Source organism: Centruroides vittatus, unplaced genomic scaffold (assembly GCF_030686945.1).
Source record: "Centruroides vittatus isolate TY-2023 unplaced genomic scaffold, ASM3068694v2 contig_1157, whole genome shotgun sequence".
NCBI lineage: Eukaryota > Metazoa > Arthropoda > Arachnida > Scorpiones > Buthidae > Centruroides > Centruroides vittatus.
This window is the reverse complement of record NW_027120743.1, coordinates 106,216-134,144: the sequence shown is the minus strand read 5'-3', so window position 1 is coordinate 134,144 and position 27,929 is coordinate 106,216. Positions and strand designations below refer to the sequence as shown.

At 24.8% G+C, this 27,929-nt stretch overlaps 1 protein-coding gene across 1 annotated transcript in view; it reads right to left on the bottom strand.

Annotated features, from left to right (window-relative positions):
• LOC136979593 (cyclin-L1) overlaps positions 1 to 27,929 on the bottom strand; it is a 104,742-nt gene that overhangs the window by 63,037 nt on the left and 13,776 nt on the right. The window contains exon 3 of the mRNA XM_067275615.1: positions 27,618 to 27,727. Within this exon, the coding sequence (XP_067131716.1) occupies positions 27,618 to 27,727 (110 nt within the window). The remainder of the gene's footprint in view (positions 1 to 27,617; positions 27,728 to 27,929) is intronic.

The window sequence follows — 27,929 nt, the reverse complement described above, 5'->3', positions numbered from 1 at the left end:
GTCTTTTCAAAAATTATATCAAATAAAGTGCATTATTGTTGACAAGAATAAATCATTTAACATTAAAAAAAATTCAGTGTTACATATCTCAGGGTTTAAACTGTTGCTTGCCAAATACAAATTCAAATCAGGAAATTACCTGAAAATGTAAACCGATCCTGAGACAAATTCCCTGAAATATAATCTGTCAATTTACAATCATTTATTAAATGTAGCAGAGTAGAGATGGAAGAAAAATTTTGCAGGTTTTTTGAATAAGTTGTGTTTGTGTTTTTGATCTGTCCATCAGCCAAGCATCAACTAGTACAAAATAGTATTGTCACTGATATTTTGGTTATAGTGAAATATTAATATATTGAAGTTTTTAGTATCATTATCAAAAACTCTGCAAAACAATATTTCATCATTATCAATATTTGTCTCAGCAATATTAGACTTACTTATCTGTTGTGCAATATTAGACTTACTTAGCTTCTGCTCAATTTTTATAATGAAAGTGACCTTTATCAAATAAAAATACCATAAAACATCACCAGAATCTTTCCAGAATTATTGTGTTTTTGTTTGTTTTTAATCAAATAATATTACAAAAACAATATCATTTGTTTTAAATGTAAACAAGTTTTTTATTGCCTAACCTTATCTAAATCAAGTACAACAATCATCATTTAAAGCCAAACTTAGTCAAAGCCTAAGCAGCCAACATCTGTTGTGCAAAATTGTCACTTAAGACTAAACATGCCATTCCACTTCATTTAAATGATAACATTTCCATCTATGCACAACTGCACCATGGACAATCAGAAAAAATTAAATTTTTACCGCTGAATACCTGAGGTAGTCGTTTTGATTAAAACATTATTTGATGTATACAATATAATATGTAATGACACATATGAGTCTATTTAAAAACTTACATTTACAGTTCCAAATTTTAAAAAATGGAACTTAATGTTCATTTTTTAAAATTTATCATAATGTTCCAAAGCTACCTTCTTCACCTAAAGATGACATTGATAAAACGTCAAAAGTGCTTGTAATATGATAAAAACTGTTTAACGCTGACAGACTGTAGTTATTTCTTGTTTTAATAGTTAATATTCTATCATGGTGATCTGATCATTTATATACTGCAAGGAAGTGTTTTTTCAAACTCTTGGAAGTTGAGGAATGTTTTCACAAGGAACATATTCAATTGGAGTTCCTCCTACAATGTCACAGGAATGGTATAACACTAAAATGTATTTCTTTGAATTGCAGCTCTTATTCAAGGTGTATTCAGTCATTAATACCAAAAGTTAAATGCAAGTTCTTAAATGATGTATATATTTTAATATATCACAGTTGTGTGATCAACATCCTATCTGTTATAAACTTAGCATATAAGCACATAGTCAATAAGCATATGTGAAAAATATGAAAATCTGGAATTGTAAACATCCAAACTATTACAGTAAAACCTCGTTATTTTGATATCAGATAATTTGAAGTATCACATAACTCAAAATCAAGTCTGGTCCCCAGACAAGAGAATAGGATTTTGCATATACAGTAGAGCATCGTTTATTCGAATCAACTGGGGACTGGGGTTGTTCGGATAACTGATTTTTCGGATAACCAATTATGTACGAAAAAATATATTATCCTATCCGATGTTGAAATTTTTCTCCGTTGCATGTCGCTTTGTGTTGAATTTTCATCGATTTTAAGCCTAATGAAAATTTTTATAATAATAATCGAGGCTACTGTATTGTTAAAAATTATTTATTTTGTACAAACAAAATAAATATATTGAAAAATATAAAAACAAAAAAAATATTATACTTTAGAAGTTAATCTAGTATCAAAAACATTCGATTCAGCACGACACAGTCCGACTGGAAAGCTTTTGGTAAACCGAAGTTTCGATTGACTGGCTTTCGGATAAATGATGCTCTACTGTATTTTAATTTGGATAAGTTGAAATACAAGTGTGATGAAATTTGAAGTCATCATCTGGTCCAGTTACTTGCAAAAATATCATTTAATTTGAAATCTTAATCTTATTATGTGTCTATAACAAAGTTTCCATGCCCAAGTAACAATTTCGGTTTCAGTTTTACCAATTACACATTGATTTATTGGATGTCCAATCAAGGTCATTCAGACATTGTACACATTGTCAATGAAGAGAAAATTTTCTTTTATTTTTATTGAAGAAATATGTTTGGTATTTAATTATTCTGGAAATTTTTCACAAAACTCTATTGTTTCAATAATTCCAAAGTCCATTAAATACACATGTATTTGTGATAGAATGTATACTTATAGCTTTAACCATTAATTAATAGAGCTTGTTTTTATCAGATTACATGATTTTTGTAATCTTGAACTCAAGACAAAATTTACAGTAATTCTTATTGAAGCATTTAAAGCTTCTTTCATATGCTATTTTCAGGTCTTGCTTTGAATGTAATTTTGTTACATTTTCATTGTTTTCATTTAAGTTCATTAATGCGTTAACTGACTGATTATTCAAGAATTTAAAAAAACTTTGATTTGAAGAAGTTCAGATAATTTGAAGTCTTTTTTTTCGTCCCTTAAATTTTGAAATAACAAAGTTTTACTGTATTTCAAAAAATTAAAAGCAATTAAATAGATTTTAAAAGTAATGAAAATCTGTTGAAAACATGATATAAACAATCAGTTTGCTTCAAATTTATTAAATATATTTTTTTTCTTCATATAGTAGAGAAATTAAAGTATATCATAAATTAGTTCTTGGAAATTTGATTAATTATAAGACTTCTCATTAGATATAGTCAGTGACAAAATGATAAGCTCACTTGATTTTTTTCAATTTTTTGTTTTATAGTTATTTCACTTACATGACAGGTCTTGTGCATCATTATTAGCATATTAGCACAAATATACAAGAATGTAAAATGTTCAGATCTCTAAGGTAAATATATTTATTTTTCTTAACAAAAATAAAAAATAGCATATGACAAAAAATAAGCTCATTTTCATCTCTCTGGAATTCATGCAGTATAATTTGCATATTTGCCCCAACATTACTAAAGACATTATTGACAACTATCTGCAAATTACAGAGCAAGTTTTTGGACAATGAATATGGTCAGAAAAAATATTTGTCAAATTCAAAAAAGGATAGATAATAACTTTTAAATCTGAAGGTAAATCAAGTAGACAAACTGCATGTTTAATTCATCAAAATCCTTGAATAATTCATAGATTCTATAAATTACGGTTTAAAGAAAAATACAAGACCTCATGCATTTAGTGATAGAAATGTATGTGCCATTTTTTGATGTGCATTAACTTCCAAAGGTCTACTATGCAAATAGCTACTGAAGCAGGTGTGGAAATCAATATTAGAAATGTCCAAAGACTATTGAGATCTAATTCCAACTTCAGTAGAAAGAAAATCAAGTGCAAACCAAGGCTTTTGCCAAAGAATAAGGATACACATTTGGAATTTGCCAGACAATATGTCATTGGCCACTCAGTGGCAAAATATATTCACTAATAAAAAACAATTTAACCTAGATTAGCCAGATGGCTTTGATTATTATTTTAACAACATAAGGTAGGAAGAAAAATTTGTCTAGAAATGGGAGATGGATCAATGATGAATATGGAGAGCAATAGGATGTGAGAAGTGTGATCTAGAAATTATCAGTGGACAGTATGCTCAAGGATACATTCAGCTATTAAATAAGAATTTTCATAATTAATGATAAGCCCGAAATGGCCATTTCAACATGAGAATGCTGCAATGTACACATCAAAAGTCATGTTTAAGTGTTCCATAGAAAGAGAAGTTAAATGTTTTCAGACTCCTGCGTTATCTCCTCATTTAAATCCTATAGGAAATCTATGGGGATTACTCTCTCGTAAAGTGTACAAACAATGAAAGGTGAGATACAAGAACTACAATACAAGAACCACAGATGACAATTATCAATGCTTGGTAAGAAATGCCTCAGGATTATATTTAAAAAATTACTTGATTCAATGGCAAATTGCATGTTTGAATTAATTTGTGTAAAAGGGACTTACACAAAATATTAAACTCTACTTTTTTACTATTATTTGGATTTATAGATTATTTTTGTCACATACTATTTTTTATTTTAAAAAAAAATAAATATCTTTACATCAGAAGTCTGAAAATTTTAGTATTGTATATTTTGTAATAATACTTGTTATGTAACAAAATGACTATAAAAACAAAAACATGAAAAAAATCAAGTGAGCTTATCATTTTGTCACTGACTATATATGAGATTTCCTAAAACATGATATGATATATATAAGATACATTAAGATTTTCAAACATGCATGCTCTCAAACTTTTACAATTACTTTCAGATAGTGGACAGAGAAGCTCAAATCATTTTGTATAAATCATTCAGAAGTCATCTGAACACAATCTCTCAAGCATCCTCTGACAGGAGAAGGATAATCTGAGATTTGGTGAGATCATGGTCATAGTACGACATGTCTCAGAATATGATAAATTAAAAGAATATTTCATTTCTGTAATAATCATTAAATGACCTAATTTATTTTGCAAATATTCAACTCAAAGCTAATGACTTAGTATTCTTTACTGCAACTTTGTTTAGTCATACTCATTTAGGTCAGAAACAGTGACCTTATACTAGTGACAAACATTCCATTTTATTTAAATTAGCCAAATAGCTATAAGAAACCCTGAAATCAAGTTACTGATTTAAAACTTTTTCAGGTAATCTTGTATCCAGCATTAGATCTACAGAAACATGTAAAAGAAAAATAATTATGAACTTAGAAATGATTTAGCAAACTATAAATTACTAAAAATGTATTGACAGAAAAATTAAAAATCGGCAAATAGTTAAAGAACAAACAGTTTAATTTGTAAGGCCTACAAGATTTGAACCTGAAAAGAAAAAGTTAATTTAAATCTTATTTTGGTTCATAAAAATTAGTTAACTAAATTTGTAAAAAAAAATTTATAGTATAAGTAACAATGTCTAACATTTCAATGACATTTTTGTTTATACTTCATTAATTTTTCTTAACTTTTTAAAATTTTCTATAATTATGTTAAGTATTCATAAATTATTAAATCATTTTTTACCTTTATAATTTTTATTCATTTAGACATTATACCAATGAAAATATGTTCCAACAATATGTAATAAATTTGTTCCTTTATAGCTTTTGAAATTATAATTTATGCACTATTTGATTATAAAATTATGAGTGTTAAATATTATGAGTATGTATACACTAATGAATTTACTTAATACATATCATTATTGGAATGAAATGTAACTAATAATGACAATAAACTCATTAGTGTATTTGTAGCACCAACAACACAATGCTACACCAGAAAATGAATGTGTTTCTATCAATCCAATAACAATATGTCTAAATTAATACTACTTCATATATATCTACTACAATTTTATCATTTTATGGTGGAATTTTGACTGTATTTCATAACAAGAGAGCAAGATTTTGCAATGATATAATTATTAGCAGAGGATTTGATCTAATCCAATATATGAAGTTCAATAATCATTCTAACATCTATTAGAAAAATGTCTATTAGATTTGATTATCTTTAAACTATTCAGATAATTTTGTAGAGAGAAAGGTTTTCATATAGTATTTAAATTATCATATTTTATAGCATGTAAGATGCATCGGCAAATAAGACAAATAATCTATACAGAAATGGGGTGTAAGTATTTAGGTACTTAAGCCAAAAAAACATTTTACTGTATTCTGATTTAAAACAAAGTTTACAGTAAAAAAGAGGAGTTTAAAATAACTCATTTACAACTATATTTACAACTATCATTTACCATTAAAATATTCTATAAATATGTGCAAAAGATGCTTAGCTATGGCAGAAAATTAAAAAAAATTAATATGTTTAATTAAACAACAATTTTATTCAAGACTTGGGTTAGGTATAAAACTGGGAAAACTGTTTGGGGAATTTATTAGCCTATACTGTATATGGGAAATCACAACTTACATATATAGATGCAAGACAATTTTTGATCCTTTCTTTTGTACAAAAATTGCATCTTATATGCCATAAAATACGGTAACTAGAATTTTAATTTTTTCATTAATTATATCAAAATCATTTTACAACTTAAATTCTAGAATCATATATTTTAAAAATAAAATATTTTTACCTTTCTAGTAGTCTTCTGGTTGACAAATTATATTGTTGTTCAAAGATATAGTCTTGATATTTCAAAATAATCTTGTATAAATCAGTCTTTCCAATAAATTTCCATAAATTTTGTATAACTATATATATATAATTAAGTTTTTCAAATTTTTCATCACTCAAAAATTTTTTATATGAAATTACTAATACTTTTTAAAAATATTCTAAGAATAAGATGCTTTGTCTTTTTAATTGCAGAAGTGAACTCTAGCAGTTGCTTTTCATTAATAACTTCCATATTTTAAATGCCAATAACTGTGTAATCAAATAACTTAACACAAATTAAAATCTTGTTTCATCAAGTGTTATATTTAAAAAAAAAAAAGCTGACAAGGACTCTTGGATGACTTACCCACAACTCGAACAGGAGGTTAAAGGAACCAGGAACAAAGTTTGATAACTTTCAATTATACTACAGTATGAACTTTAAATAAACTCCATCCAATAAACAAAATGTTAATATAAATATACAGCACTAACCTTATAATGCTTTGCAGTTATTTTTGGAACATAACACAAATGTTTTTAGTCCACCCTAGGACCTACTTCAGGCAGAGTTCTAGAAAAATTTTTCTGGTATGATCAGAGTTCGATTTAGCCTCCAATATGTTCATTCAAAATCAGAACACATCACAGACTAAATCGAACTCTGATCATACCACAAAAATTTTTCTAGAACTCTGCCTGAAGTAGGTCCTAGGGTGGACTAAAAACATTTGTGTTACATTCCAAAAATAACTGCAAAGCATGATAAGGTTAGTGCGGTATATTTATAAACTTTAAATAATAATAAAAGCTTTAAAAAACACAATTTTGTTGAATTATGAGAAATTTCCTTTTTAAAAAAAAAAAAATATTTAAATAAAAAATGTATTATTATAAAGGACGTTAAAGACCTTCATTTCATCTGAAGTGTACAATTTGACATAATAGGTACTGTACATTTAATTGTTTATTTCATCTGTGTAGTGTTTCAATATGCATTTTTCTACATGAACTAAAAAGTCAGTGGAGACAGATTACAGTATTTTCATTGGTCAACTGAAGTAAAGAAAATACAAGCACCAGAAATAACAATTCATGTTCAGGTATTGTATTTTGAAAGAATATTCTCAAATAATTTTTGTTGATTCATTTAATGCATAAAGTCGTGTCATATTTCATAAACAAAATTATTAATAAATAATTACAATGACATTTTTCATATTAATTTTATATCATATAACCAAAAACATAAGTTAGTGATAGAAATTATATTAATTACTACTTTTTATTAGTCACTTTATTATATTATATAATATCTATAATGATACATTTTAAATCAATTTTATTTTGTATGTTAAGGTGTGTTTTTATTCAAATAATTAAAATAAAATTTAATCTCATTACACACATGCAAGTTAAGTAGACAAACACTGTTCTGTTTGAATGTGGTAGATTTCTACACTGATTATGTCATTCATGTACACTTTCAATATTTCATAGGAGACAAAATAAACAGGGCTTAAGAGTAAGGATCAAAGTTAAAATTGCATATGGTGCCATCTGTTCGTGAGATTTTATTTGAAAATAGCTTATAATATTAATTATTATAAAGACTAAAGTCTTATTTTTGGAGATAGGGGTAAATATTGTAATGCAAATAATAAGTAAAATTTTCATCAAGGTCTGACTGCACTCAATATATTACCCCCTACCTCCCCCTTAAAATCTCCAGAATGTAATAGCATCAATGCTTCATATATGGGAGTATTCTTGCCAAACTTAAACATTTTTGATCCACAGGATCTTGCTATATAAAGCAAAATGTAGGCAAACACACACACACACAAACAGAATTTTGTTCCTGTTTTTTGATGCTTTTGAAATCAAGGGACCTTAAAACATTAATATATACAAAAATCCAGAGGGTCAAAATTTGACCAACAACAACTTTTCCCTCCATTAACTTTAATAGCTGGGAAAGTAAAATGACATAAAATAATTATAATCAAACATTTTTTCAAATTTAAATAAGGTAAAAATTAATGCTATATAATATTGAAAAATTTACAAGTAAAAAACTTTTACATTTCACAAATATAATTATCATCAGAACAATTCCATTAATTTATATTTCTTACATTTTTACTATTAACAAATTTTAAAATATACTCACATCAATGAACCTTCTCATTTTACTTAAACTGATGCACAGTTTAAGTAAAATGAGAACTGAGAACTGATAGCTTTACGCATTGAAAAAAATATCATTTGTCTTAACATTTAAGACCTCAAACCTTTTTTTATTCCTAAATATCAAATAATGAAACAATATCTATAAAACTAACATTTATACAATAAAAACAAACATCTTATCATAATAGCTTAATGAATTTCATTTAGCATTTATTTTGTTTACATTTTATAACTATAATTTTTGAACATTTATTGTATAAACAAACAATACACCAATACTTTAAGTTTCATTCAAAGTGAACACATTGTTCTTTTTTTCTAAGATTATACTAAAAACATTTCAATTCAGTATTATTAAAAAATTAGCATTATTTTAATGAATTTCCATAAATACCGTATTTTACGGACTACAAGGCGCTACAGACTATAAGACGCACCTTAAATTTTATAGGTATTTTTTTTTAAAAATTGCTTAAGACACTACGGACTATAAGACGCACTTGAATTTTGGAGGCAATTTTTCGAAGAAAAAAGTGCATCTTATAGTCCGTAAAATACGGTAAATTATTTTTTAATGTATATCATAATTATTAACAGTGGAAATTTTATAACAATAGTAGTAAAATATACATAAAATTAATATAAATTCATAAATTATGACTGCACACAAATCATCTATCTATGCAATATAATGTTTAATCATATATATATATATATGTTACGTATGTATATAACACATTATAAAATCAGCAAAAAATCTTAGCATTTCTGTAGAAAATGTTGGCACTAAAATTATCTCTCTCAGGCAACCTCAAGGATACATTTAAATTCAATATGTCAATATTAAAAATATTCTGAACTAAAATATTATTAAAAACTGCTTGTCTCAAACTATAGAGCCACTAGTTATCCCAACATGTATCCTCATAAACAATATAATATAGCTTTATCAATAACATAACATTCTGTATAACTATCATCATAACATAACTAACCAACCAGAGTCTGAACAGGCATTAAATATTATAATTTTGACAAAAATAATCAATGGTCTAAAGATAAAACTTTGAAAATAACTTTAGTCCTTCATATTACCTCTCTAACAAATTTTACTGTTATAATGACTATCAGAAGACAGTGAAATTTGGAAAGTAGAATTTTGTAAACTTTTGCTACACTTGAGTTTACAGGATTTTACCTTCTGTAAACTCATATATGTGTGCCTACCAGTGGCCGAGTGGTTCTATCACTAAACACTGGAAGTTCGATTGCAGGTTCGTGCCACGCTCGGACAGGCTGGCCACGTGGAGTTTTTCGGGTTTTCTCCACATTTGTAACATCTGAATAGGGACCAGTTTTCCTTACAAGACCTCCCAGAAGGCATTTCCCCTTGAATAACATTGCACACCAGAGAAGGCAATGGAGAACCACTCTAGTTGTAACTTCCCCCAGAATACACATCGGAGCCTTAACTAACCACTTATTAACCTGTGCCAGGTGCTCACCGACATCAGGATTTCTGATACGGCACGCAGAGGGAGAGAGAGAGAGAGAGAAACTCATATATGTAGCAAAAGTTGCTTGTAACTTCCTGTTCATTACACATATCCATAAAAACCATCGTTTTGGAATAACCATTAGTCTAGGAGCTAAATGTAATGTTCCTTGCATCAGATGACATGAATGCTATTGACCAGAATGATTAATGGCTTATGATGAGATGACTATATCCATTAATAGCAAACTTTTACAACTCATAACACATTGATTATTGTAATAAATGTAAATAGTTTTCCCATTCATAATTCATAAGTTAGTGGAAAACTGTGGGATGTGAGTGAAAACTTACAATTGTTACAAATATGACTGAAAAAACTGATATGTGTATTACAGCAACAACTCTATTTTGAATAAATTGCCTTTGCATGACTTCTGCCTATTTGCTTCAGTAGTTTCCAGGCAAATTCTTAATGGCTTCCATATAGTTTCGTTCTATTTATATCATTAAATTAATTTTTTACTTTAATATATAATACTACAGAGATATCACCACACACAGAAAATAAACAAAGTAGAGAAAAAACAATCTTTAAGCATTATAATTTTATAAGAAATAAAGTTATAAGGTCTGAAAAACTGTAGTGTATTAATTTTAATTTAGTCAGAGCTAAACACAATCAAATCACAATAAAATATTAAGTTATATCAATATACACAGAACATACTAAGACAAAATCTATTTCCAATTCATTAATGTACATGCATATGAATTATATTTACAATTTATACATCATTTTGAAGCTTACTTAATGTAGACAAGCCCTATTGCATCAATTTTACTGTTCAGTATCATTTAAAGTAATTAGAAGTGGAAATTGATAATTTCACTTCTAGTTACTTTAAATGAAATTATGAGATGCTATTTCTTTAGAGCCACTACAGCAAAAGAACCAGGAAAAAGGTTGGTAAATGCTATTTTTATTATACTTCTATATACAGGAATACCCCACTTAGTGCACTTAATGCATTCATAAAAATCACTGCAGTAATTGAAAAATAAATTTCATAAGAAAAATGACAATTCATTTGAAGCAGGATTTTTAAAAATAAATAGGACTGATTTACTAATGGGTCAGTAAAACTACAAAAGGATAAAATGAAACTATGCTATTAAACCTAAATTTTTACTACTTTATTTTGCAATATATTTTTATTTTTAAAAAATTGTCTAACATTGTTCAGACACAACTCCCCTTCTCTTCCGCATAAAGCTCTCAACAGCACCAAATTATGTTTTCTAATGTTCTTTGTATGTTAAAGATTTGTTCTGAGTATCACCAGCCACTGTTAGCAAATTCTTCTCATATTAAATTGGCAATAATGCTGCCAGCAGTGTAAAGTAAAATAACTAGTTTTCATTAAAATTTTTAATTACTATAGTTAATAATTTTAAGTAGCTGTGCCAGCACCTCCAAATGAACAGTTAGTAGTGATACTTTATTTAAATACAAATTTTTCTGCACTTTTCTAAAAAGATGTGAATATTTTATTAAAATAACACACTTATCATCATTTAAGTAATTTATATTGTTTTTTGTTAAAAATTTTTAAAAGTATAGTTATAAATACTCATATATATATGTGGTTTGTGGATGGCAATGACCACATTACAGTAAATTATTCCACAATGAATTTTTGGGCACATATAAACTACACTAAACAAAGTCATAATAAGGAAGATATTTCTGTATAATAAATGTTTGACATATCTTTAAATTTTATCAACATAAATAATAATTGGCATCTCTTTAGCAAACTACACAATTTTGAATTTTAATTATAATAAAAAAATTGACAATTATTCTTACCTGATTTTTTTTCCATCTAATTTGTAATTTAGTTTCATTTCTATCAATATAGAAAGGGTTAGCAAATTAAATTAATTTTAGAAAGAAAAAAAATCAACAAACAAAAAAGTTTTCTTAACAAAAAAGTGTTATTTATAACACTAAATAACACTTAAAATAAAATCTTTTAACACTTAAGCTATTAGAAGCTTAAGTGTTAAAAGATTTTCTTTCAAGTGTTATCAGGATACATAACAGATAGTGACAAAAATAAAATGAACATTCATTGATTATATATGATGAATAAATATCTTCATTTACAAATAATTTTTCTTTTGCTTTCTTTTCTTGAAAATGCACTGTTTTAAATCACTCACTTGGAGATAACCTTTGTTGTTATATGCTCTTAATAAAGCAATGGCTGACATCTTTTGATATTTAACTTCATTTTTTTATAGGTTATGTTTTTGATTTTTGTTTAACAGAACATAAAAATATAATTGAATAACAAATTCTGCTTCATTGAAATATATACAAAAATTAAATATATCAAAAATAACCCAAAAACTCTCAAGCTTTCTGAAATATCCATCTTCTGAGGCATTTATTTAAATTGCTTTTAAAACATTCTATTCTTACAAGTTTCCAAAGCTTAGAATATTAAGATATGGGAAATGATGAATGTCAAGAAGTTTGTTTCAGACATAAAGAATGTACTATACACCACTAGCAGCTTATACATTTGTCCTCTAGAGGATAGGTTATTTTGGTCTCATTTATAAGAAAGGGTCAATAAAGATAATTTTCACATAAATGACAAAGAAAAAAAATTGTGACATTTGATGGAAAATGTTTTTCCAGACTCACGCAATTACTCAAAACTAAAGTTCACCATCCTCAGACAATGAAATTTCCACAATCACTCATTGAGTTTTTATATCAATATTGATTACATTAATCAATATTGATTAAATATTGATCAAATGATTCTATGCTATGCTGTCATAAATTACAACTTTTTTCATTACTAATTAATTTTGTTTTAACAATCATCATTCCCAACACCTTATTTTTTAATTAAATTCATCTAGTTTGAAGTTGATAAGTAATTGACATCATTCCATTTAAATACATTATATATATAATTTTTGAGTTATTAACAAATAAATAAAAGATTATCTTTAAAAAAAATTTCTTATAATTATGAAGATAGCTATGTATCTATTCAATCACAAGTTTAAACAATAAAATAACATAAAAGAATATTAATCAATGGCTCTATATCATTCATATATTACATATTAACAATTTCACTTAAAATTAACACACATTGAGATTTAGAATCAATTTTAACTTAAAATAACATTTAAAAACTGTTTTCCAGTTTAATTATAAACACAAAACTATAATAAAATTAATTAACAAGCATTTTCATTAGCATCTTTATAACTTTATAAAATTGATGTAAAATTACTTTATATTATTATATATATTATTTTATAACAATTTTTCTATCATCATAGACATTGTATTTTTAAAGACAATTAAAACTGATATTGACATGATGAACAAGTAAGAAAACTTGTTTTTATTAAAAGTTTATATGAAACAGTAGAGCCCTGATTATCCAAGGCAAAACCTCATAACTAAATACACTACTTTTCTTACACTAATTCATAAAAGAATGTTTAAAATGATAGCATGTATTATAAAATGATTGATTTTGTTATCTTTTATTACTTCAGTATAAATTTAAATACAAATATTAAAGATAATATTTGTCCCAAATAAACCAATTTCAAGCATTTTAATTTGCTAGAAGTTGAAATAAAAACATGAAAAAACATTTCATTATAATTAAAATTCTATAGATACATTTTGTCAGACAAATATTTCCCCGTTGTTTTATCATACAACATTGGCCACGGAAATTACATCATCTATGATATATACTAAAAAGAGTTGATTAGATGTGCAGAGTAGCATATTTATGCTGTGCAATTCATAATGATAATGTTATGTAATACAGAGAAGAAAACATCAGAAAAATAAAACAAAATTATGTGATTTATTACACACAATGCTGCATTGAACTTGTGTTATTTCACATTAACTAATAAGGTTAATGAGCATTGTTGCAAGAACTTGCCTTTTCATAGTTATGGAAAGAAAAAAGGGAGATTTACAGTGTGGGTATGCTTAAAAAACTTAACATAAACAGTTATTCTCATTGGTTTTGATCCTAATACTTCACACAGCCTTAATAGCAGCTTTGTAGCATTCCAGCATAGAACAAATTTCTTAAAGTATTCTATATCAAGCTCATGATACAAAACTCTACTATTACACTCTTGCAGTTGCGATTTATTATCGGGCCTCTTCTACGCAATTTTTGTGCCCTTACTATGCCAGCAGAAAAACTAAGATTAGCTCTGACACTTGGCCAGCTTAGTCATACAATCTAGTCCTCTCCTGTAAGAATTTTTTTAACCAAAATAATGTGCTTCAGCTTAAGTGAAATTATGCTAGCAAACTGTAGATAAAGAATGCATTATACTTTATTCATGAAACTGGTACAGTGACATGGAAATTCATCCTGGACGATAAGGGATTTTATCACAAAATTATTACCTGGTTGTTGGAATTAGCTTGGCATGTAAAATGATAATCTAGCATTGCATACACAGACCCATTTATAAAAATGTCTACCAATGTCTTTACTAAATTTGCATTCCCACACTATTTGATTCACTGGAAACATCTACTGTCTGCATGAAGCAATCCCTGTTATAAGCGTTACCTTTTCTACTTTTGACATGCGCTTTCTATCAGATCCATGCAGGTTAGATTTGGATTCATCTAAAAACATAACAAAACCCTACATATCAATACTCCAGTCTGCATGCTGTTTAGCCCAAGAAGCTCCTGTCCGTTTATTTTATTCATCAGTAATAGCTTCTTACATGGACAGCAGGTTTTAAACCTATATTGCACAGACAATATAACACAGTACCTGCATTCACTCTTACATTTTTTTTTGCATTTCCTACTTTACTTTCAGTGAACTGGCAGTATGTTCTTGCTGACTGGGATACTTCAGCATGCTATTCTGGCATAATGTATTCATAAATTTACCTTCTAATCCAAGATTTTTATGTTGCCATGTATCATATCTCCTTTGTAAGATATGCACATTGTTCATTGATGACAATGCTGTCTGTACCATTTTACAAGAGGATAAACCTCAGAATTCAAAGCAACAATTACGGAATTATTATGCAGAGTTAACTGTCAAAAACTTTCCATTTTTCCTATAAAAGCACATCCCCTTTTCACGGATTTTTATACCAATGGGTGACAATCACCAAAAACATTGCTGCAGTAGATTTTGTTAGCCTATGAAAAGATTTATGTTATAATGTCATGAATGATGCAATTTTTATGGCTGCTTGCAGGTCTGCAGAAAAATGACACTTTAATTTTAAAAAATGAACATCATTTTATAGGATTTTATGGGTGATGCTCTTCTATGACTGCTATTATAATATTGCATTCTATTTTTCATTGTAGATATTTTATAATTACTATCTGATAATTTGTAGCAAATAATATTCATTGCTACAAATCACAATCTGATATAGATACCTACTAATCTTTCAGTATTCACTTGGTCTTGTATAATTCCAAATATATAATTTTTTCCACTTTCCTTAAATGATATTTTAGAAATTACTACACTATTTCTTATCTGTAAATCAAATATTTGGAATCCTTTTCAGATTTTACCAGTTTAAAAGCATTACTTATTTATTTCTCCAAATCAACTTAATGTTACATACTCCATGCAAAGTATTTTCTTAAGAGTACAATATAACTGTAATGAAATTGTTTTCCATCTCAATTTTAAAAAACTGACAATATTTTAATCATTAGTTTAAAAATTTACTTCAAAAGATGCAAGGAATATTTTATCCTGATAAATAAATAAAATGAGTCATAATTATAAATACTGAGCTGAATAAACATTTACATTAATTGTCAGAGTATCTCCAAGAAGTATCTATTGGGTTGTTCGGAAAGTAATTTAGTTTTTTTACCACCAGAGGGATTAGTTGTATTTTTACCTGCCAATTTCATTCTAAATAGTATTGTCATTATATATTTTGGCAGCTGACATTTCAAGGATTATTTGTAAAAAAATTATGTTTGATTCTTTGCAATTGTTTATTTTTTTTTGTGTTCCATCAAATATGGAAAATCGAAAGCAGCATTTTTGGCATATTTTGCTTTTTTTATTACCAAAAAGGTAAGAATGCTGTTTAAGCAAAGAAAAATTTGTGTGATGTGTATGGAGATGACTTGACAGAACAACAGTGCCAAAACTGGTTCACAAAATTTTGTTCCAGCAATTTCAATATTGGAGATGCACCACATTCTGGAAGGCCAGTTGAAGCTGATGAAGACAAAATAAAAGAATTAATTAGAGCAAATTGCCAAATAACGACACGAGAAATCACTGAGAGATTAAATTTGTCGAATTCAACCATTTATGATCACTTGAAAAGACTGTTTCATTTCAAAGCTCAATATATGGGATCCAAATCTGTGATTTGCTTCTCAAACATCAAGAAAATGATCCATTTTTGAAACAAATCATAACTGGTGACAAAAAGGAGAAGAGATGAGCAGGATCAAAGTACTTCAAAAGCCAATATTCATCAAAAAAACTGATGCTCTCTGTTTGGTGGGATTTTAAGAAAATTGTTTTTTTTTTTTTTTTTTAGAACTTCTACCAGACAATTTCACAATTGATTCAAAAGTGTACTGCTGTCAACTGGATAAATTGAGTGATACCATCAAACAGAAAAGGTGTAGTGTTTCAGACCTCATAGAAGTTTGGTAACTCATTGGAAACTGTTACAGCTTGGATGGCACGTGCTACCACATTCGCCAGATCTGGCACCCTAGGATTATTACTTGTTCTGATCTTTAAAAAATTTTTTAAACAGTAAACCATTTACTTCAAATGAGGATGTCAAAAATCACTTGGGTCAGTTTTTTGTAAGCAAAAATCAGAACTTTTATGAGCACAGAATCATGCTATTACCAGAAAGATGGCAAAAGGTATTAGACCAAAATGGTCAATATATAATTCAATAAAATGTTTATATATTATAAGAAAATTTTTTTTTCTTCCCATGAAAAAAAAGAAAATTACTTTCTGAACAACACATACATACAATTTATAACTACAGACATTTTTCTGAATTTTCTTTTTAAATTTTAATCAAAATATAAAGTAAATCAGATGCAATTTATGCTAAACTGAATAAATCCTATTCATTCTTATCATTTTTTAAAAATAAGAATTTATATTTGAATTTATTTAATAAAAAATTAGAATATTTCATTTTAATAATTTATTACATAATATACTTAATTACACCCAAACCAACATTAATTATCAAATCTATAATTAATTAATTTTTTCAAAAATTTTTCAATTAATATCTTTCAAGCAAATGAAGTTACCAATACCATTATCATCTCAATGTCATAAATTTCCTAAAATATAAAAACTAAGCTATTTCAACATTTTTTATTGATTCATTCAAGCTATTAAGAATCTGGATGTACTTTTTAAAATAATTTTTTTAAGTGCATTCAACTGAAATATCTAAATACAGTCCTTAATTTTTTTCCTCCAAATAAATTTGTTATAATATAGACAAATATTAAAATACAACTGATAAATTTACATTCAGATTTGAAATAAATAAGATATAATTAATTAGTTGCAATAAGATGTATTTTAGTTGATACAGTTTTTTAATATAAATATATTGAAATTTTTCCATTTTAAAGTATACTATGAAATTATGAAAGGTTTAATTTAAATTCATAACTGATATAATCTATACATATATACATTATTTAGTTTTTGGTATTTAATTAAACATTTTATATTAAAAAAATGAAATACATATTACTTTGAAAAATATAAAAAAGAAAAATTAAAGTACTAAAGAAACCTGAAATAAGTAATTTTACAGGAAATAAAATTAATAAAGTAATATTTTTACTGAAATGCTACTATATGCTAAAATTTTACTAATAATATTTCTTTATCTTTTTATATCATAAAAGACAATAAATAGTTAACAGCACAATTAAAAAACTATCTCATTTAAATTATATTAATTATATTCATTTGATTACTTTTACAAAAAAAAGACTTAATATGTCGCATTTTTACTTTTTACTTGTATAATTATTACATGTTTTGATTTTGATAAAATTACATCACCTGGCTTTTTCTATACAAAGAAATTAATTCAAAATTTTAAAAAGTATTTACTATTTGTTAATTAGTGATCTATTCTTTCTAAGTAATTTAGTTGGTTATCTATTGTCCCCCTCTTCATATTATAAACATTATTAAATTTAGCAAATCTTCTTGTTAAAAACTAATTTTCTACCCTTCTCCAAATGTTTCCTAACAAAGGATGATATTTAGACTCTCTTATTAAAAATAAAAATACCATTAATTTGCACAAAGGTTAATTTTTAATGTCAAAGGACATAAATTTGACAAAATAATTCTGAAAAACTTAACTTGAAAAATTTTAGACTCTAAACCACTGTTTTATACACTTTATTCATCTTCCTCTAATAATGAATCTAAAAATTTTCAAAGAACTTATACAAATTTTTCTTTCTTTCCTATTTGAGTATCAAAATGCTACTTTTCTTCTAATTTAGTAATGTTTGTATGATAAAACCTTTTATAAAATTGTTTAAATAAAATTCTAAAAATAAATTTTGAGGCTTTAGTATGTTAAAAATATTTTTTTTGTATAAGAAAAATTTTTGCAAACTCAAAATCTAAAAATATTTTTGGAATTTTATTTTTGAAACTTACAAAATCAAACTTAAAATGAGACAGAAGCTTAAAAATTTCTTTCTTACAAATAAATTTTTGAACTATAATAAATTCTAGCTGCAATTTTGCATTATCATAAAATTAAATTTTGATAAATAATCACTGTAAAAAATTTTCCAATAGAAATGAAATGAATATAAATTTTTAAACTTGGCTTCTACAACCAAAGATATAAAATATGACGACTTTTTGCACATATCTATTTTATTTAATTTATTTTATGAATTTATCACACAATAGAAATACTGATTTTTTAAACAGTTATATTCAATAATTATACAAGTAAATGTAATTTAAGAACAAATCTATATTTTATATAATAAAATCACATTTAAAATTAAATTTTTGACAAAAATAATTCATTACCTTGAAATATTTTCATAGACAATTTCTCAATTTTTAAATTAATCTTAAAAAGAGCATATCAGATCAAAACTATTTAAAATTCAAAATACAAAATATCTTATAATTATTTAATCTTAAATTGTAATATAATCATTTAGAAATTACAGAATTTAATAAAATGCATAAAATGTATGTTTTGTATATTTAATTATTTTCTATATACTTTTGAAATGTAACAATTATTTAAATGAATTATTTTTGTTTTTATGTTTTCATATATCTAATTTTTAAATGTTTTTTGTTTTCAAATTTAACTATTATGTAATTTTTAATCTAATACAAGCAGAAATTTAAAATTAATAACAAAAAGACAAGACTATATGCTATATATAACAAACTTTAATTACAATCCTGAGACCCAGAATAAACTTTTTTGAAAATTTTCAATTTTTAAATTAATGAAATATATAACATATTTCTACTTGAATCAACATAAAAAATTAAGTAGATTTTTAATAAGTATGATTTTATTATTTTGTATCTTTTATCCACTTAAATAATTTTTAAATAAAAAATTAGCCAATATTAGTAAGCTTTTGATTTTTGGCACTAAAAGTAATGTCACTGTATAATATTCAACTTTATTATATATATTTATATGTGTAGTTCAACAAACCAATTTAATAATTTATTTTTCTTAGGTCTCAAGATGACACTAAATAATGAGTTCGATTAAAATATACAAATATTTTAAAAAATAAGTCATTATATATTATATTTTTTAAATTTTTATTATAATATCACAATTAACATCCTATTTTAAAAATGTATTATTATAGAAATTAAAATTTATTATTTAATTTTTATCTATTACCATCAATAATAATAAATTATTTTATTTAAAATTATCATATTTAATAATTACTTATAAAAATTTATAATTATAAAAAAATATTTAAAATTAAATTTACTCAACTGAAACACTTAAGCCAAAACAAAATACCTAGTCCTGTGAGAACCAGATAAAATTCTTACATAAATTTTTTATTCCAAATTCATTAGACCAGCATAAATTTAAACAGCACACTTTCTTCTGAAGATAGCAGAAAAAAGTTATTTGAATGCAATTGAAAGCAATATCTGTTATCAATTTTCAACAATAATCGTAGGTTCCACAATAAAATTTTAACTATAAATATATCATATTGTTTAATATGTAATTAATCTTTTTGAGTTAAATTACAGAATTTTATTTTCTTATTAAAATTTTTTGCTATAAATTATTTCTGGGATTGTTTCTCTGTTACTTGGAAATAATCAATATAATTATCAGCACTGTAAGCATCCTTTCCTGAAGTATTAACTATTAAGCTTCCCAAATAATGATTTTAAAAAAAAAATATACTTAAATATGATATTAAGATTAATTTTATAATTTGAATATGTATATATTTAAAAATGATTCTACTTTAACTGCTTATTATATAAATATTTGTCAAATTTCTTTAACAAATAAAGCATTAAGCATAAGTAATGAAAACTATCTTTTCAATAAAATTATTATTCCAAACACAAAGATACTTTCAATAAATTTGATATTGGAGAATAAGTTAATTTCTGTGGTTTCAATCTTGATTAACTCACATTAATACATGTTGTAGCAATGAATTACATAATAAAAAATAATCTAGAGCATTATTCTGTAAATAAAACAATATCTCAAACTAAACAACAAATGATGTTGAAATTTGGTAGGTACAAAAGAAGACACATTGCAGAATTTTTCAAAATCATCAATTTGTGGAATGGCAATTACATGCAGTGTAACTGCACATGAAAAATCAGCAGAAAATCACCATCATATGAATGTATGCATGCTAAAAAACTTAATATTAAAGACTGCAGGTTAAACTTAGCATTTTCAGATCTCTACCTATCTTCACAGATTCTTGAATTTTAAACAAACTAATAGGTTTAAACTCAAGAATCTCTGAATATGGACAGAAGTCAGAAAACAAAATTAAATATTAATCAGCTGCTCAAGAATATAATCATCTTAAACATTATTCTTTAAAGATTTAGAGATTATTTTTAAATAAAGTTTAATATAATAATATGAAATAAAACCAAATTTTGCACCAAACTGACTTAATTTTTTAATGCTCTAATGGAGCTGATGTTTATACATCTAATGCTATAATTTTTCTTTTGCAAACTTTGCACCAAATTTTATTGAAAGCAATATATTTAATTGTTTGTGAATAGCTACCAGATGCTTTTAGTACTGATGCTAATATATGACTAATAATAATAATAATAATAATAATATTTTATTGATACAGCTTTTTGCTTCTGCAAGGAGAAAATAAATATAAAAATAAAAATTTTCAATAAATTTAAAGCTTGTACAAAAAAAGTTTTATATATTTATTCAAATAATAGAAAATAGATTTTCTAGTTAAAAGAATCAAAAAATATATTTTACTAATAATGATTTAATTTTTAACTATAAATAATTCATGTTTCAAAATCTCAAATATGAATACAATTAAAATAAATTGACTTTTGATAATATTTAATCAACTCAGCATTTTAAACTGAAAATACTGAAATATATAATAATTTAAAGACTGTGTAATGAAATGTAATGTTAAAGTAACTTTTCAAAAATAGTTTAAAATGTTACTATAATCACATTATATTATTATTATTATTATATAAAAATCCATATATTACGAAGTGTACGATCAGAGTGATAATATAATTATAAATAAGTAATTTAATCTTAAAAAATTGAAATCTTTAATTTTCATTAAAAATAAACATTATAAACTTAAAAAATTATATTTCAGAAAAAATTAATTCACAAGGCAGATTTCAACGTTAATAAGTTATTAATCGCCAATTAAATACTTTTATGAATCGATGCAGCTATTATAGCTATTATAGCTGTAAAAGTAAAGCGACTACGAGAATAAAATTATTGAAATCACTTAAATAAAACAAAATTCTTAAATAGAACGAGTTTAATACTGTATTAACAATTAAATAAAATTTAATTTGTAAACTGACAATTATTATGAATATATATATATATATATATATATAATCGACTGCATTAAGACACAAATTATTATATTAATAATTTATAGTGTATTAAATTATGTGTCATTTTTATATATGAATATGCATTCATCTTACTAACACAAACAAGCAGCATTATTTCTTCTGTTTTAAATAGAAAAATTAATCATATAGTTGTAGACGTTATATTTGATATAGTTAAGTAAATAGATCAAAAACAATACATATAATAAAATAAATTACGTATACATATAAATGTAATTTATTTACAAAATTTAGCATTCCATATAAATTTATAATTGCCTGTAACTTCATGTAACCTGTCATTGGATTTCCTATTCAGATTCAATAAAACCTAATATTCTTGATTTATTTATTTTCTCAATTCCCATATTCACTTATAAACTATTAAAATTTTAAATTAATAATAATATAATTTTATATGAATGTTATTGATGATAACATCAGTAATGTTTTCAGTTACTAACAACGTAAAATTTACTGTGTACAAATGTTTTCACAATATTCAATCATTAATGAACAAATATGATTGATAATTTAATCAACGTCAAAAACTTATAGCACATTTTGATTAAAACTTTACTGTAATCTGTATATATTTTGATAATAGTTACATATTTATTAAATACTTTCCTAATTAGTTTCATGTTCATAGTTTCAAGAGATGAAAATGATTCCTATTCCAGGCAATAATAACAAGCATTGCAGTGAAGTTCTACTTTACCTTTTAAAATTTATTTTTTTGAAGTAATTATTTTTAATTAATTTTAATTATTTTTATATCATAAATTTTTTCCAACATTCATCTTATGCACAGCCAATCAAATGCTATTAATTTAAAATAATTTGGTTTTATTAATACACATTAATTTCTACATACAGGTATCCCTCATACATCACAGCAGTTCTACAACACTGTTTTGCTCTAACACAGTTGGAAAATTAAAGAAATCCCCCATACAACACTGTTTTGAGTTTTGCTTTAACATGGTTTGAGAATTCCTCCATACAAAATTTTACAATTTTTAAGTGTAAACTCCATTATTCAATATTCTTTTTATTCAAGCAAGCATGCATGTTGTCTCAAATTTGCCCACAGATTTTAGAATATTGAAATTTTCAATTTGTTTTGTGCCTTTCATCGGATTTACTGTAATGAAAACGGATAGTACAATTTTTTTCTTCCTTGACCTAGCTTTCCCATCATGGGTGTCATCATCATTGCTTTCAGACTTTAGCCCTTAAGACTGTCATGTTTTCTTTTTATAGATTAATTTTTGTATTTAGTAGTTTATTTAAACATTTTTAGGTGTTATTAAACTTTTTTAACCATAGGTAAGTAATCATTCACAAAAATGAAACAAATTTTCAATTTATAACATATTTTTATTCTTATTTTGTTATTCATAAAAAATTATGATAAAAATAAAAAAATTATGTTGTTGTTGATATTTCTGATCAAGATCAACAAAAAAGCTCAGATGATGAATGATACTTTGTAAAAAAAAAAATGTCCTTGTTTAACTGAAATTAATATTAATGTGTAATACTGCACTTTTAATTGTGATTGTTAGTTAATTATTGATTGGAAATATATGGATTTCCTATTCAGATTCAATAAAACCTAATATTCTTGATTTATTTATTTTCTCAATTCCCATATTCACTTATAAACTATTAAAATTTTAAATTAATAATAATATAATTTTATATGAATGTTATTGATGATAACATCAGTAATGTTTTCAGTTACTTTATTTTAAAATATTGTAAATCAAATTGTAAAATTTAATTTTGAAACTAGCTATTCATACTAAATCCCAAAAGCATTATGTGAATATCTTCATAGAAAATGAAAAATTTAAAAGCTAAAATGAAACTATAATAATAAAATCAAAAGGTCAATAAATGATACAAAGAATTTTAATCAAAATAATAAATGTTTTTATAAGCAATATATCCAAGATTGCTTTAATAAACATATTTCTCTTAGTAATGAAAAAGAATAGTATACTTTTGTTACATTTTGGAATCCAACCCAATGTTTTGCACTAGTCCTTTGTTTCATATATCACAAATCTGCATAACATAGCACTGTTTTGGAATGTAACTGTTTTATTCAAAGGATATGTGTATCCTTAAAAATATATAACTATAACAAAAACAAATACAATTCATATTGCAACATAAAAGAAATTTAATACAAACTATATATCATGTATACATTAGCAGTGTAACTGTGCCACATGCATACTAGTTTAAATGTATTTTATTTAACTATCCAATTTTTCACACTAAAAAGATGCATGCACTCACTACAAATATGTTTCCGAGACTTAATAAGCAAAATTAATTAAACTAGATAAATTTCCTTTTTTATTAATTTTGAATATAGTACAGGATTATTATTAGTTTACAGTAACAAAAATTCATATGACATAAATAAAAGGATTTATATCTTAAATTAATTTTTCATAATTTTTTCATTTAACAAACTGATTCTCACAGAACTTCAAAAATGTATTTAATAAGAAAATCATTATGATAAAATTTCTTAAATTATGATAATTATTAAGTTTAAACAAATGTGTGATTGCAGTATTCTATTTCAAATAATAATAATTATAATAATAAAATTTTTGTATTAATTTACAAAAAACTGTTAGAAAATAACCAAGTTATGTTGAGATCACCATACAAACCATAGCTGTCAGTGGACTAAAGAATGTGGTGATGAATAAGCCAGCCCCAGAGTCAAGCCCGTCAGCTGCAAGCTGTCTGGGTCCATTGCTGCTCAGTTTGGAGGAGGGGCAGGCTAAAGTCACACGGAGAGAAAAGAACCGTCACCACTATTCCACAACATATATATTTATTTAAAATTTTACATACTAATAACCCATGGCACAAAAAAATTTTAATATAATAATTATTATTTATGTATGCTTTATAATTACAATATATAGAAATTAAATAACCATTAATACTAAATCAATTTTTCAGATTATTATTATTAAAATATATATGCAATATTTTGCCTTCTTACAAAATATAAACAAATTTTTAAAATTCCCCATATTAGACAGTATGCAAACAAAGTGAGATGGTTAATTTTTTTAATTAGAAAATTCTTAATATTGTAAATCAAATTGTAAAATTTAATTTTGAAACTAGCTATTCATACTAAATCCCAAAAGCATTATGTGAATATCTTCATAGAAAATGAAAAAAGCTAAAATGAAACTACAGCAATAAAATCAAAATAAACCAAAAGGTCAATAAATGATATAAAGAATTTTAATCAAAATAATAAATGTTTTTATAAGCAATATATCCAAATTAAAATTATATTACCAACTATAAAATCTGTTTGAAAATTAATTTTACATTTGCATAAAATCTCATTTAAAAATTTTAACATTTATGATTTACCAAAGTTAATATTTGCAATTTATCAGATTAACCAAATTAATTAATTTGAATTGCCAATACAATTATTCATCTGCCATTAAATAAACATGGTATATTTTAAAAATTTATTACCAATTTTAAATATTAACAAAATTCTCCTATAAAAATATAAATGCCCTCTTGTAATATTCTAAAAATCCAATGTAAAAGAGAGTTCAAATTTCATTACATAATAAAATATGATGACATTGTTATTTCTAACTCAACAAAACATAATAGGAAATAATTTAGAAAAGTGACTAGTAGATTTTGAAACTCTCTAGAATAAACAAATATCAATCATGAGATACAACCTGAATATTCGTATTTCAAATTTTAAGAAATTTTTCCAAAATATATAAATAAAATTTCATCAAATTCAGTTTACCACAACTCAATAACAACTTAAGAAAGGTCATAATAAACAATAGTGTTTAAGCTATCTCAAATTTGCTAAGCATACTGTCTAAATAGACTTTAAATTATTAACTATCAAAAACAAAAAACAGTTAATTATAAATCTTTCTTTATATTTTTAAAATAATGTAAAGCAAATTATGTTTTCTTAAAATTTAATCTAGTAATTTTTGATGATATTATATTTTTAAATTAATCTAAAATTATGTATAATAGTTAGAAAGCATATTTCAATACTGATAAAAAAAATATTTAGAATACCTATAATTCTGAATAACAAATTCACTGCCATTTCTACACCAAGAGCAGACTTATTTAAAATATGGGTGAAGAGCTTAACATCTCATTCCCTGTTACTATTGTGGGAGAAAAAATTGTGCCTGAAGGTTAAATATTAGATTGACACACACTTTAAATTGTTTTGGAAAAAGGACTGATTTCAATGTATTTGTTTATTAATATGTGTTGTTACATTTATTCTAAAATGGATTGCACATAATAAAAGTACTTTGAAATGTTATAGTGGATATCTATTTATAAATTTTATCTATTCTTTCATATTATTATTATGTAAATAGTTGAAAAATTCATATTATTCTATTTAAATAATTACTGGATTAAAAATATCAAATTTGCAGCTTTAATATTTAATGGAATTCAACTGGTGTAAGTTAAGATAGTCAAAATCCACTTAAGGCTCACTTCCACTTTTATAGATTTCCATGTGTTTTATATATATTAGCTAACAATATTGTATTTAAAATTCATAGAATGTAAAGTTACAAAGCACTTTGAATTTTATAATAAAACAACAAAATTATGTGATCTTGATAATATTAACATTCAAAATTTAATTACATAAATAAAATTGATTTTACTGGAGTCATATTAACATTTTAATCAAGAAATTTTACTGGAGTCATATCTAAACAATGATTATATTTAAAATAAAAGTAAAAAATTCAAAATCAAGCCTGTTTAAGAATGCAAAATAAACCCTAATTAATTTTTCATTTATAAATATATTAAATTTATTAGAAAATAAACCAATTTAAAATGTGCATATAATCATTATTCTAATATTTAATACTTTTTACTAATAAACTTACTTATACTTTTTACTAATAAAGTTAACATTAAAAAATGTGATCTCATTAATACTGCACTACAGAATAACTACAGAAGTGGAAATGAGCAATAATTCTAGCCAAGAAAACAAATTTTTGAACTTCATAAAATTTATGTAACTCAACTTCAAGCACAATAAATGCTGTATACTGAAGATTAAGTAAAAAAATATTATTATAAATATGATTATTTCATCACTTCACACTTTTATAAATGTTGTATTTACTTGATTAGAAATTTAAACATGTCTTTTCATTTCAATTGAACAAATCAATTTTGTTTTCATTTTTTCATAAATTTTAAACCTGATAGTCTTAAGTATATTTATATGCATGTATATGTAATTATATTTCTAAATTATCATAAATTTTATACTATTCCAATTTTATTGTTCACTGATAAACAATAATATCTCTACAAATAAGCAAACATGAAAAAGAAAACATTATATAAAAATACTTACTTTCCAGTTCTCACTTGTTTAATGTGATGAAATACATTAATAACATCTCTTATTCTACGAGGAGCTTCTTCAATTTTAGATGCCAAAGTGATGCATGCCATGGCCACAATCTGCAGATAAAATCATGTAAAATGCATTTTGATATTTTTTACATATTATTCTAGAGAATCACCAAATGGAAACCAACATTTTTGGACAATTTTCTAATCTTCAAATCAGCTGTAAATAAAATTTTCCCAAACTAACAACTAAAAATACTTTCTATTTAAACTTTTCAATTCTTAAAAATTTGTGTTCATATTAAAATGGCAG